The sequence below is a fragment of the Hakea prostrata genome, chromosome 8 (genome assembly GCF_041222555.1).
Source record: "Hakea prostrata isolate BN-2017 chromosome 8, UWA_Hpros_2, whole genome shotgun sequence".
Lineage (NCBI taxonomy): Eukaryota > Viridiplantae > Streptophyta > Magnoliopsida > Proteales > Proteaceae > Hakea > Hakea prostrata.
In genome coordinates, this window is record NC_142607.1 from 7,981,360 (window position 1) to 7,993,940 (window position 12,581).

At 36.8% G+C, this 12,581-nt stretch overlaps 2 protein-coding genes across 3 annotated transcripts; both read left to right on the plus strand.

The window, feature by feature from the left end:
- The first annotated feature begins 493 nt into the window (after nt 1-493).
- Nucleotides 494-4,789, plus strand: LOC149006618 (chorismate mutase 1, chloroplastic-like). Of its 2 annotated transcripts, XM_089166562.1 has the most exons (7): nt 494-512; nt 627-850; nt 2,149-2,371; nt 2,468-2,554; nt 3,138-3,281; nt 4,072-4,164; nt 4,293-4,789. In XM_089166562.1, the coding sequence occupies exons 2-7, from the start codon at nt 660-662 to the stop codon at nt 4,524-4,526; spliced, it is 972 nt and encodes a 323-aa protein (XP_089022688.1). In that variant the 5' UTR covers nt 494-512; nt 627-659; the 3' UTR covers nt 4,527-4,789. The 2 variants fall into 2 exon arrangements, with proteins under 2 accessions (XP_089022688.1, XP_089022687.1); XM_089166561.1 differs by lacking the exon at nt 494-512 and having other exon boundaries at nt 574-850.
- A 1,510-nt stretch (nt 4,790-6,299) lies between these two features.
- Nucleotides 6,300-10,102, plus strand: LOC149006619 (pentatricopeptide repeat-containing protein At3g62890-like). The gene is made up of 2 exons (XM_089165929.1): nt 6,300-7,557; nt 8,558-10,102. The coding sequence occupies exons 1-2, from the start codon at nt 6,403-6,405 to the stop codon at nt 9,266-9,268; spliced, it is 1,866 nt and encodes a 621-aa protein (XP_089022055.1). The 5' UTR covers nt 6,300-6,402; the 3' UTR covers nt 9,269-10,102.
- Nucleotides 10,103-12,581: the final 2,479 nt, after the last annotated feature.

Sequence of the window (12,581 nt, forward strand, 5' to 3'; positions counted from 1 at the left end):
TCCAGAGAAGTCGATCTCCTCTGATCTATTTGTATTGATCACATACATTAGAAGACTGGGGAACTCACTGTTAAATGTTTCTTTTGATTACATTCCAAGAGGCATCAATTGTGTAGCTGATGCTCTTGCTCGGATTGCCACATCTATCCCGTGTATGACGTTTTGGCATTGCTCCTCTGTTTTGGATTCAGGACTTATGCTTCCTTGTCTCCTCGGCTCCTCCACGGTCCTCACTATGAATGAATGAATTACTCACATACCAAAAAAAAAGATGAGCAACGAGTTTGGAGAGGATTTCAGTTTTCACCATAATGTTGCGTGTTTCTCTTCTCAAGTTAAAAAAGGAAAAAGAGAAAAAGAAAAAGGTTTTTCTCGGCAACCAAACAAGGCCTAGGGTCTGTCTACCTACCATCGTGAGAAATTGCTTCTTCCACGAACTCACATGGCCCATACCTACTGCAATTTTTCTTCTCCACCAACAAAATTGACAGCACGTGTTGGTGGGAGAGTAGGTGACTCTCGCTTTCTTTCGCTTGGCATTTATATGGATTTCCATCTTTCATTTCTTTTATTTTCTCTCTGTTTTTTTGTTACTGGCGTAACTCCGATTCTCGTCTCTGTTTCAGATCGGACCTCACAAACATAAAAAAAAAGAAAAGATGGAGTTGAAGCTCCTAAAATCAGCGGCTCCTGCCGTTTCAACTCCTCGTTTTTTCAAATATTCGTCGCCGAACATCCTTTCCGTCAGTCAGATTTGGTTGAATTTCGACAACGGACGTGCCCGATCATGGTCACCGAGAAAATGTAGTCTATCTGTTGTATCTTCTGCATCTCCTGTATCTTTTGATAGGTATGGAATCTGTCACCGTTTTCTCTTGTTTTCGCCATTGTTGTTCAGCCGATGCTTCCTTTATATTTCTATTTTTGGTGTTTCGATCTGTTTTTTGAAATAGTAGGCTTGTGATGACGATTTTCTTATCTATTTTGAAGTTCTAGTGGTTCATTAGTAGTCGGCGTTAGTTGAAAATAATTTGCGTTCTTTGTATTATCGTTTGCTGCTTTATTATCATTTTGAACTTTTAGTGATTCAGTAGTAGTAGGAATAGGTTGAAATTTGAACTTGAAATCTTCATATCCTATTGTTGTAGATAATTTGGCTTCTTTATGTTATCGTTTGCTGCTTTCTTCTCATGTTGGAGATCAATGTGCACTGTTTTTCGTTTGAACTGTGGAAATTGCATGCTAAGGACCGGAAAGCTTGGATGATAAAAAGAATTTGATGAATTTTCTATTATGTCAAAGCATAAATAGCCAGTCGTGGAGTCCTACATCTTGCTTGGGGCAAGCTAGTAGATCGGTTTAATACTGTTCAAGAATTTAACTCAATTGAATGAGGTTAATTTATTTCCAACCTAGTGCTCGGATATCAGCTGTTAGAACCGTTATAAAGAGATAAATGAATTGGTGGCCTAGAAGTGTATTCATTTACGTATCTAAGATGTTGTCAAAAGAATAAATTAGAATTCTCCATGCTCATGCTTACCAACTGAACTTGTACATGAATCTCCATGCCCAACATCAATTTAACATATATACTAATGCATAAAGTAAAGATCGAGAGCAGTACAACATATGTTACCATACCATCCAACCAGAGTTACAGAGTTTGTTTATTTATTTATTTTTGGTTATTATTATTCTTTATTGGTGGGGGTTGAAGAGAGGAGGGAGAAGATGCATGTGCATCCCCCTCCCTCCCTCGCATAAGCTTACAACTTCTACTTTCAACATTCAATTCTCAAATCTGGACTCTCTTACCATAACATGTCAAACATCTAATTCAGTTTAGGACCAGTCTTTTGTTTGGGCCACTAAAATTTGTCATGTTGGTCCAGACAGGCAAATGCAACTGCATCACAAGCATTTTTAAAAGGTTTAAGAGAAGCAGACAAGTGGATTAAGTAGCATGTGTATAGAAACATTACAAAGATATCAACCAAAAGATTTTATGTACTGGCATGTTTTGAGTGCTAGCTTTACATGGTTAAAAATTTGTATGTGTTTGGATGCGGTATGTACAGAACAATTAATTCATGTAACATCATCCTAGAAAGCTCATTTTAATATTATTCTTTACTTTGTGTATAGATTGGAGAGTAAGAAAAGAGTGGATGGGAGCAAAACCTTAACCCTGGATAGCATAAGACATTCTCTGTTTCGACAAGAAGATAGCATAATATTTGGCCTTATGGAGAGAGCTCAGTATTGTTACAATGCTGATACATATGATGAGAATGCATTCTCCATTGATGGATTCAAAGGTTCATTGGTTGAATACATGCTTAGGGAAACTGAAAGGCTTCATGCAGCGGTAAAAACTTAACCCTAACATAGAACTAATGTAAGAAATTGAAAGAGGTTGATGCTAACTACAGATTTTCTTTTTTTTTTACCTGATAAAATTTAGGTTGGCAGATACAAAAGCCCAGATGAACATCCCTTCTTTCCAGCAGACTTACCAGAGCCAATGTTGCCACCTCTGCAATATCCACGGGTAATTTTTTAGTTTTTGCTGTTAAGTTTGAAACTTGGTTGATGGTCAAACCAACTCCAATGAATTTACTTCTTTGTTGATTCTTCTTCAGTGGTTAAAGTACTTTTTATATAACTTGGAATTGACATGGACCTTTATTCTTCTTTCCTAATGTTTTGATCAGATGCAGATGATTAAACTGGAAAAGTGGAAGAGGGAAATGAGAAGTCATTTATTTATTTACTGGGTTTTCTTTTGCAACTGATGTAGCCAATGAGTACATCTGAATTTGATTCAAGATTGTTCAGAAGTGTGATTTTCTAGGAATGGATTTAGAGTTGATTTAGTTGATAGTTGGATCAATTAAAAAACTAACAATGTCCAGTGGGTAGTCATTTGTCTGTTCAATCTGACTTGAAACTAGTGTGAGTCCTTATCAAAGCTCTAGTTTGTAGGCCTTGAAACAAAGATAACTGAACCATTTACCAACAGTTTTGTTTTCAATACTAATAGGAGACCAAATTAGTAATCAAATACTAATGTTATTTTCTTGTCTTGGCTGCATGTTTTTGTGACTGGATCTGATCTTTAATTTTCCAATCAGGTTTTGCATCCCATTACTGATTCTATCAACATAAACAAGGACATTTGGGACATGTATTTTAAAGATCTTCTTCCAAGATTGGTTACAGAAGGCAGTGATGGTCATTGGGGATCAACTGCTGTTTGTGACACAACGTGTCTGCAGGTGGCGCTCTACTTTCTTCTTTTTCTCTTTTCATATGTCTTCATTTGTTTGCAAGAGGAATTATGATTGCTCGGGGAATTGAAGGTAAGAGAAGTGAAATTGTGATATTTAAGAGGAAATTTTCTGATCATTTCTCTATGTGACTTTTTCTTTTTGGGACAAGACCATCTGACCATATGACTAACCCTAAATAATTGCATATTTGGTTGTCAAATTTCACTGTACTTCACATCCAACTCCCTTTGATTATTTTTTCAAGTAAATAAAAATTACATTTAAAATGTATCATTTCTAGGTACAGTATGTTTTTTTAGTAGCTTGTACAAAATACAGTCACTTTGAATGGAAAACCTTCCTTTTAGGCTTAAAAGAATCTCACTTCCCTTCCTTTCATATGCCTTGCAACCAAATGATACCTTGAGATTTTGATTGTAGGAAAAGAAACTTTTGTTTTTCTGAAACAACTATTATGATTCAGAAGGATATTGGAGGCAACAAAGTGAATAACACCTCTCTGCAGTGCACTGTTAGCTTTTATTCTGTGTTCCCATGAATTGCCATTTTAGATATATTGTCATGTGATCTTAATAAATCCATCATTTGATTTAGGTGGAGTCTGTTAAAATTGATTAAATGATTGAAGCATTGTTAATCTTCCCCATGACAAAAACTGGTGGAACTTCTAATTAGTGGTAGCACAAATTACTTCCTATCATTGTGTTCTGTTAGAATTTTGCTTCATGTCTCTTCACCTCGAGTTGGTTATCTTTTCTCCTAATTGTGGTTGCAGGCACTCTCAAAACGAATTCATTATGGCAAATTTGTAGCAGAGGCGAAGTACAAAGCTTCCACTACCGTCTATGACGCTGCCATTAAAGCACAGGTATTTTCTCTGTCCTTGGTGTTATGCGGTTCATCTTTGTTATTTTTCTGAGAATTCTTCAGTGCACTCTGATGAAAATAGGTTTGTTACACTTATACTCATTCTAGTGATGCTGTTTGGTGTTGCAGGATAGAGATAAATTGATGGCTTTGCTAACCTTTGAGGAAGTGGAAACCACGATCATGAAGAGAGTTGAGATCAAAGCCAAGACATATGGGCGGGAGGTGTCTCTCAGTGGAGACATTGGAGATGATTCATTGTTCAAAATCAACCCTAGTTTAGTTGCAGATCTGTATGGAGAATGGATCATGCCATTGACAAAGGAAGTTCAGATTCAGTACTTGTTAAGAAGGTTGGACTGAGAGAAACAAACTCTTAAATAGCTGCCTTATGTTGTGATGCCAATGTTGATAATTTCATTGTTTGTAAGATAGTCAATCATAGATTGGGTATTTTCAAATACAAAAAAAGAACAATGATAGATTGGATTTGATGGCAATTTAAATAAGATACTACCCTTTTTGTATCTTGGCATAGTAAATACTAAATAGGATTTCAAATTTTTTCTCTCAAGACATCGAGGCATGTCCTATTCATATCTCAAGGAACGGTGTGTTTTTTTTTATCAAAATTCATTTTGAGGATGTCTCTTTAGGAATGTATGAATCTATACATTAATTCTTCATATTTAGGGAAGGTTCACGACACTGTTTGGTTTGTAGCTTCATACCTTGGAGGAAGATTATTAGTAGAAACATGAAAAACAGGGAGATATTTTATAGGGCTACAGAAATCATGTATGGTTACGCTGGATTAAAAAAAAAAAAAACGTTTTCATTACAAAAAAATGAATGACATAAGGATTTTAAAAAAATAAATTTGACTTTTTGGGTGGAAGTAAATAGGGGTGTAAGCGGATAATTGAAATCCGCTTCTGAATTCGTATTCACATTCGTTTAGAGGTGTACGAATCCCATTACTAATAGGATGCGGATATGATATACTGTTTTCTTATCAATTATTATCCGTCTCATAAAATTATCCGGTTAAGTTACTTATTTAGATTTATTTTTCTTATTTTTATAAATTTTTTATCTGTAATATGTGACTATATATATATATATATATATATATATATATATATATATATATATATATATATATATATATATATATATATATATATATATATATATATATATATATATATATATATATATATATATATATTTTTTTTTGGTTTGCCAATCCCGGTTTCCAAGGCTTTGCCGTGACTAATCCGGTGGACCCTCACAAATAAAATGGTAATCCGGTGTTCGACCCTCACAAATAAAATGGTAAAGATGTAAACAGGTAGTTGAAAACTTATATTCAATATGTATTCATGCCCATTTAGAAGAATCTACTTAAGAAAATAACTATCCGATTATCATCCAAAACCGGTTAAATCCGTCCAAAAACTAATATGTTATTATCCGAATTCTTTCAAATATAATAGGATGCGGGTATGGTATTACTACTATCCGATTTGAATCCAGTCCATTTACAATCCTAGAAGTAATATTTTGATATGAAAAAAATTCGCCTTTTCAAGGAAAGCGAATTCTTTTCGTGATAAATACTAAATTTTAAAGTGGGTTTAAAACTAGTGGATTGTGAAATTGCTTGGGTGCTACATATGGTCAAGCTCACGAGGTTGTTTGATCTCGATGTCGTTTTTGAAAGTGGTGACCGGTCGTTTACCCGACGATCGGATCATTTGGGTGCCGGCCCCGACCAAATGCGTCCGGATCCCGCGCCCGACCACAACCGGGGCGAAAATATTTATTTATTTATTTCCAAAATAGTCCGGGATGTTGGGTCGGAGGCGGGAGCACTTTTGTGCCCTCGTCGGGTCACTGATCCGGACTCTACACTGACATGATACGTCGGAGCTCCAACAAATAAATGAACTACACGACATGATTTGAAGTTTAAATCAAGTTAGGGTATGGACTATCCGCATGATTTGAAATTTAAGCGTTTCTGCTCTAAAAAATAAAAAATAAATAAATAAATAAAAAAAAACACAAAAGACAAAAGACAGTAGAAATGTGCAGTGTTTGGCTTGTCATTCTTAGCGCGGTTGTCTTGTGCCTCTGATAAGTAGAATTGGTCGTTCAAAATACCCATCAACGAACCAACGGCTTTTCAAAATTCAATTTCGTCCTAACCGCTTTTTACTGCTCTTTCTCTTTGATGCCTCCTCTTTGTCATTCTCCATTTGTCAACTCCAGGTATAGAGCCATAGAAGAAGACATTTTCTCTCTTCTATCCATCTCTACCAGCTTCCATCACATCCTTCAAATCCATGCTCGAATCTTCACCCTCGGACTTCACCAAAACAACTTCATTGCCACCAGACTATTGAACCTCTGCTCCTCCCCATCTTCAATCAGCCATGCCTGTCTTATCTTTCACCACATCACTAACCCAACTGTTGGTTTATGGAATACCTTCATCAGAACCCTTTCCCAGAACAACCTCCCATTTCAAACCCTTTGTACATATACCCAGATGAAAAAAGCTCGTATTCCACCAGATAATTTTACTTTCCCTTTCCTTCTTAAGGCTTGTTCTGTCCTTCCCAGAACCCCGCCAATAGGCCCAGTCATCCATGGTGAGATTATTAGGACTGGGTTCGAGTTTGATCCCTACATTCGGAATTCGTTGATTGATATGTACTCCAAGTCTGGGTGTCTTGAGAATGCATTCTATTTGTTCGAAGGAATGACTGTAAGAGATGTCGTTACTTGGAATAGCATGATTGCAGGGTGTTTCAGGAGAGAAAACGTGACTAGGGGTAGGGAGCTTTTTGATCAGATGCCAGAGAGGAATGTGGTTAGTTGGAACACAGTGGTTTCAGGTTATGCACACAATGGGCAAGCTTTGGAAGCATTGAGGCTTTTTAGGAGGATGCAGTCAGAAAATTTCCCACCAAATGAAGTAACACTTCTTAGTGTTATGTCTGCTTGTGCACAGGCAGGTGCAATTGAGATTGGGAAATGGGTGCACCGATATATAGAGAGGAAGAAAATCAAGTTGGATGTTTACTTAAGTAATTGCTTGATTGATATGTACTCAAAGGGAGGTAGCTTGCAAGATGCCCATAAGGTGTTTAATGCAATGGTAGAAAGGACTGTGGTTTCTTGGAACTCAATGATTGCTGGCTTCGCTATGCATGGATGTGGTGAGGATGCAGTTTTGCTGTTTGAGAGTATGGAAAGGGCAGGTGTAGAACCTAATGACATTACTTATATTGCCATATTATCTGCTTGTAAACATGCTGGATTAATTAGTGAAGGGCAGAAGTATTTCAAACAAATGGTGGAAAAGCATCGGATCACACCTAAGGTTTCCTTTTTATTTTTGCATCTTATATTGTTGTTGTTGCTGTTTGATTTTAAGATCATCCCTTGCTTTCCTGTGCTCTGAAAATTAACTTTTAAGATATTATATGAAACATTCTTTATCTCACAAAACCAACCCATTAAGCCCTAGTATCTCTTAACCTCCGTTATCAATCCCAACTCCCATCACTCTACATTTTTACCAGCAATGCTCTTAGTGACCTAACTGTAAAGAGATGTTTTTGGAATGCTATTTTGACTTTGTCTCCTCCTTATCTTCATTGCGCTTAAATTTACTGATGTTATTTGTCATCTCTTTTATTTAACCCTTGAGGATCCATGTAGCCGACTCTGTTGAGTTGGAGATAAGGTTATGATTGTTGTTGTATTCTTTATTTTGCTTATCTTTCTGCTGATTTAATATATGGCTTAAATATATTTGGTTTTCCCAGGATCTCTCAATTTTACCAAAGAAATAAAGGGTAACTGAAAGCTATTAGATTGTCAGCTTGAAATAACGCTTGACTCAAACTTACATATGGGGTGCAGAAGGCCAAGTTCATGGTTGCTCACTGCATTTTTTTAACTTGTCTCTTTTCCTCTCTTTCTTACGAATTGTTTGGTTCCTTGTCTGAAAATTTTCAAAATTTTAAGCTCTTGAAGATATTTATGCTTTCCAAGAACTGTATGTCCCTTTCACTAGCTTGAAATTCTCCACGTTTGAAAAAAAAATTCATCTACTTTTTTAAATTTATGACAATAATAATGAATCACTGAAGAAAATCTGATGTCTTCTATAACTGTAATGTTGGAACTTTCCCCAACATGATCAACTCAATTGTATGCTGCTTTTAACTTTTTACCAAGATTTTGGAGGTTGAATACACTGTTGTTACCCAGTCCTAAAGTACGGGTTGCTGTATGAGTCTTATCTGATCATCTATCCTTACATTTCCAGGTAATTTAATGATAACTAGCTTCAAATTATTCTTTTGTTTCACCAGGTTGAGCATTATGGTTGCATGGTTGATCTCCTTGGTCGTGGAGGCTGCTTAGTTGAGGCTCATGAACTGATAAAAAATATGCCCATCCCACCAGATGCTGGTATCTGGGGTGCCTTACTTGGTGCCTGTCGAACTCATGGGAATTTGGAGCTTGCAGAACATGCAGTGATTCGCCTCCTTGAATTGGAGCCAGGAAATGCAGGCAATTATGTCCTCCTGTCTAATGTTTATGCAGCAAGAGGTCTTTGGGACGATGTTGAAGAAGTGCGCCAAAAGATGAAAGGAAGGAGGGTACAGAAAACTCCAGGATCAAGTTCTATTGAGGTTGAGAGTTCCATTCATGAATTTTTGATTGGAGATAGATCTCACCCTTGCTCAATTGAGATATATGAGAAGTTGGATGAACTGGCAATGCAATTGAAGCTTGCAGGATACGTACCAGAGACAGACTCAGTGTTGCATGATATCTGCGAGGAAGAGAAAGAGAATGCTCTCAATGTTCACAGTGAGAAGCTTGCCATTGCATTTGGACTTATTAGCACAGCCCCAGGAACAACTTTAAGAATTGTCAAGAACCTGAGAGTATGTAAAGATTGTCATTCTGCAACAAAACTAATATCTAAAATTGTCAGCAGGGAAATAATTGTCAGAGACCGAATTCGATTTCACCATTTTAGGGACGGAATGTGCTCTTGTAAGGATTTTTGGTAACTTCACCAGTGCATTTTCTTTGGAAAGCAGTCCAAACAAAAATGAGAGGCTACAATCCGCATTTCAATGAGATATTTGAGGTGAGGTGACAAAGTGGGGTGGACCTAGTTTTGATGGAGGATGCATGTGAATGTGATCCTGGATAAAATAGTTTTTCAGTACTCTTGGCTGAAGGAAAGAAATAAAAGTATTGATGAGATAATTTACCATCACTGATAGATCATGAAGCACTGTGCTCTGTTCCAATGGTACCCAATGAACACAAGGGATCTAGGCTGATGTACAAGGACAGCAGGCTTTGATAGTTGTGCTGACAACTGCTTCTCTCTCCAATTTTTTTGAACAATGTGGAAATGAAGTTCAGAATACTAAGTTAAAGCCAAACACTCTCAATTGGTCAAATTGGGATTCTCTCCAGAAATTTGGCCACCAGGCTACTGAGGCTCCATGGTAGAGACGTTTTGTGGGGTTATTCATCTATAAACGGCTGATGGAAGTCTGGCTTCCAGAACAAATGCTTTTCATTTCTTGTGTCTGATGCTGATAACATTTAGAAAAAGGAGGAGAAAACAGAGGAAAAGTGGAGGATGTCTCTGCACAAATAGTTCTGTTGGGGAGCTTTTTTGAAAATTGGAAGGCTGGATCAGGTCATGAATAATGATGGGAGCCCAACTGCCAAGACCGAACGTGATTAAAGTATGGGCTGGCAAGCACAAATTTTGTGAGAATAAAGTGGTTGGAATACTTTGAAGGTTTTCTATAAAAAATTTAGAAATCGAAATTCTTTGTTTGTAAGAAGCATAATTTACCCAAATTCTTTTTCTATTTCTTCGAACTTCCTAAAGCCTATGATGATCTCAAAAACTCCTTAAGCTTGTTAGTTAATTTATTTGATTTATACATGTAAACATGGATTTAATTTACTTGTTACATTCAATTTGTTTTGGTTTATTTGGTCTACTTTTCATTCTGGTTCATTTGTTATCTTCGTGCCCAACCCTTGCCCTCCCTTGAATGTTACAAATCCTAGTAGTTAGAATATGGTAAGACAATTGTTAGGAAATATTTTGTATTTTTAGTTTAAATAAGGAGTGCAAGTCAGACCCTGATGGTTAAAATCCGCCATGACTTATCCTAAGCTCAAGTAGGGTTTAGACAAAAAAATTTGGCTTGATCATGAACTTGCCGGGAAAATGGCCGCTCCAAAATGTTTGGACCCTAATTACGGTTGGAAAAATGAACTAAAATCTCATGGAAAGGGCTCGGTTGGAGTTTGATGTAGCTGAATGATGCTAATTGTAGGACAAGGCTAGTTAGTTCAAAGTTTGAAACTTGAAGGGAATTGGACAAGATAAACAAGTATTTTCACCATCACCGATTGCTCGGGTAGTAGGACCACCATGTCTCAGTGAAAGGTTATGGGTTCGATTCTACCTTATGGTATATCATGTAATACTCCTTCCAACATATAAAAATCCCTTGTTTCAAAAAAAACAAAGACAAAATTTTAATTTTCTTCAACAGGACCGGATGAGTCTCAATCCTCTTCTAAAAGACATTGTATATATGTTTTAGTCTTTGTTAGAGTACCAGTTGCACATAGACTCCTCAGCGACCGATTCAGTAATTTAAATTTGAATTCGAATGCTGAGAAAATGATAAAGGATAAAAATTGTTTCGAACTTCAACAACCAAATTAGTAATTTAAATTTGAAATAGCAACTGGTACTCTTAACAGTCTTTTACAAAACGTTGAATTTAAACTTTGATAAATCAAGACAAGGGAAAAATCCACAGGTTCGCCTGAAGTCGATTTCAACATTTGAGTCATAAAGCTGACTTTGATATGCCAACGCATCCAAACAAAGCTTTGTTGTATTAACAGCGAGGAACTCGCAAGACAAATGGGAATCTTTTCATGTTCAAACGAGAGCGGCTATCGAACGTTGCAGGGGCTCGTGGGTCGTGGCCCACGCTGCTCGTCTCCTTACAGCTAACGCTTTACTATAAATTGAAATTAAAAAGAAAAAAAAAATTCAAAAATGCAAAGATGGAAAAAAAATCTTACGAAAAAATAAAAAAAGAATAGAAGAAGAATAATGGTTGTAGACAATGGAGGAAAACGAAAACAAGTGGCTAGCTTGCGTGCACCTCAATTACATCTTCAGAGAAAGCTTTGTCGTCTGCAAGGGTCAAAGCCATGACCTCTCCATTGAGAAGTATGAATCTTATCACTCTACCCACCCTGTATTGACAATACATAATGATATACAATACATTATATTTACTCCTATTATAAATAATATTGATTGTGGATATCTATCACCCTTAAATTGATTATACTTCTAATTGAAGATCTCAACTACCTCAGGATGCAATATTAGTGAAGATCACAGCTATCTTATTATACAATATTGGCAGTCAATATTTCCATTCTATACACCTTCTATATTGGGTGGCAATCTATCATTCCATATCAAGATCATCTTATTGTGATTATACCTCTAATTGAAGATCTCAACTACCTCGGTGCAATATTAGTGAAGACACCATCTACGATGGCATTCTATTTCCATCTGCACCTCTATATTGAGTTGCAATCTATTATTCCATATCAAGATCGTTTATTGTGTCTTGGACTCCACCCCCACCGCAAGTCTATAAGATCAACGTGGATGCCGCATATGACAAGCATACTGGCGTTTTTGGGTTAGGTTTTGTCATGAGGGATCACCTGGGAACACCTAGTATTGCACTCTCTACACCGAGTATAGCTTCTTCGGCCCTCATGGCTGAGGCTCGGACGATGCGTACGGCTGTTCTATATACTTTTGGTGAAGGAGTGGACTCGGCAATTTTTGAGTCTGACTATTCTGAGCTTGTCCGACTACTTAATGGGGATCCTCCACCACCTCCACCGGTGAATATTGTACCACTGATACACGATATTCTGGAGTTTGGGCACTGCTTTCTGCAATGCTCATTTGTTTATGTTTCTAGGTGGAACAACTTAGTTGTTGACCACCTAGCCTGGAGGGCCAAGTCGTTGGATGGCACGACTATCTGGCCCAATTCCGCCTCCTTGGCTCAGTCTTTATGTAATTCTGTTCCCTTGGCTTTGCCTTCCGATTAATAAATTTTCCCCTCACCACTTTGGTGTGGGTAACCCAAAAAAAAAAAAAAAATCATCTTATTGTGTGTGAAAATCATATATTGTATTTTTTTTGTAGACTTTGATATTACCATATCAGAGAATATACTAATTCCATAACTTCCATTATAAATATATAATGGCTAACTCAATAGAAGGGTT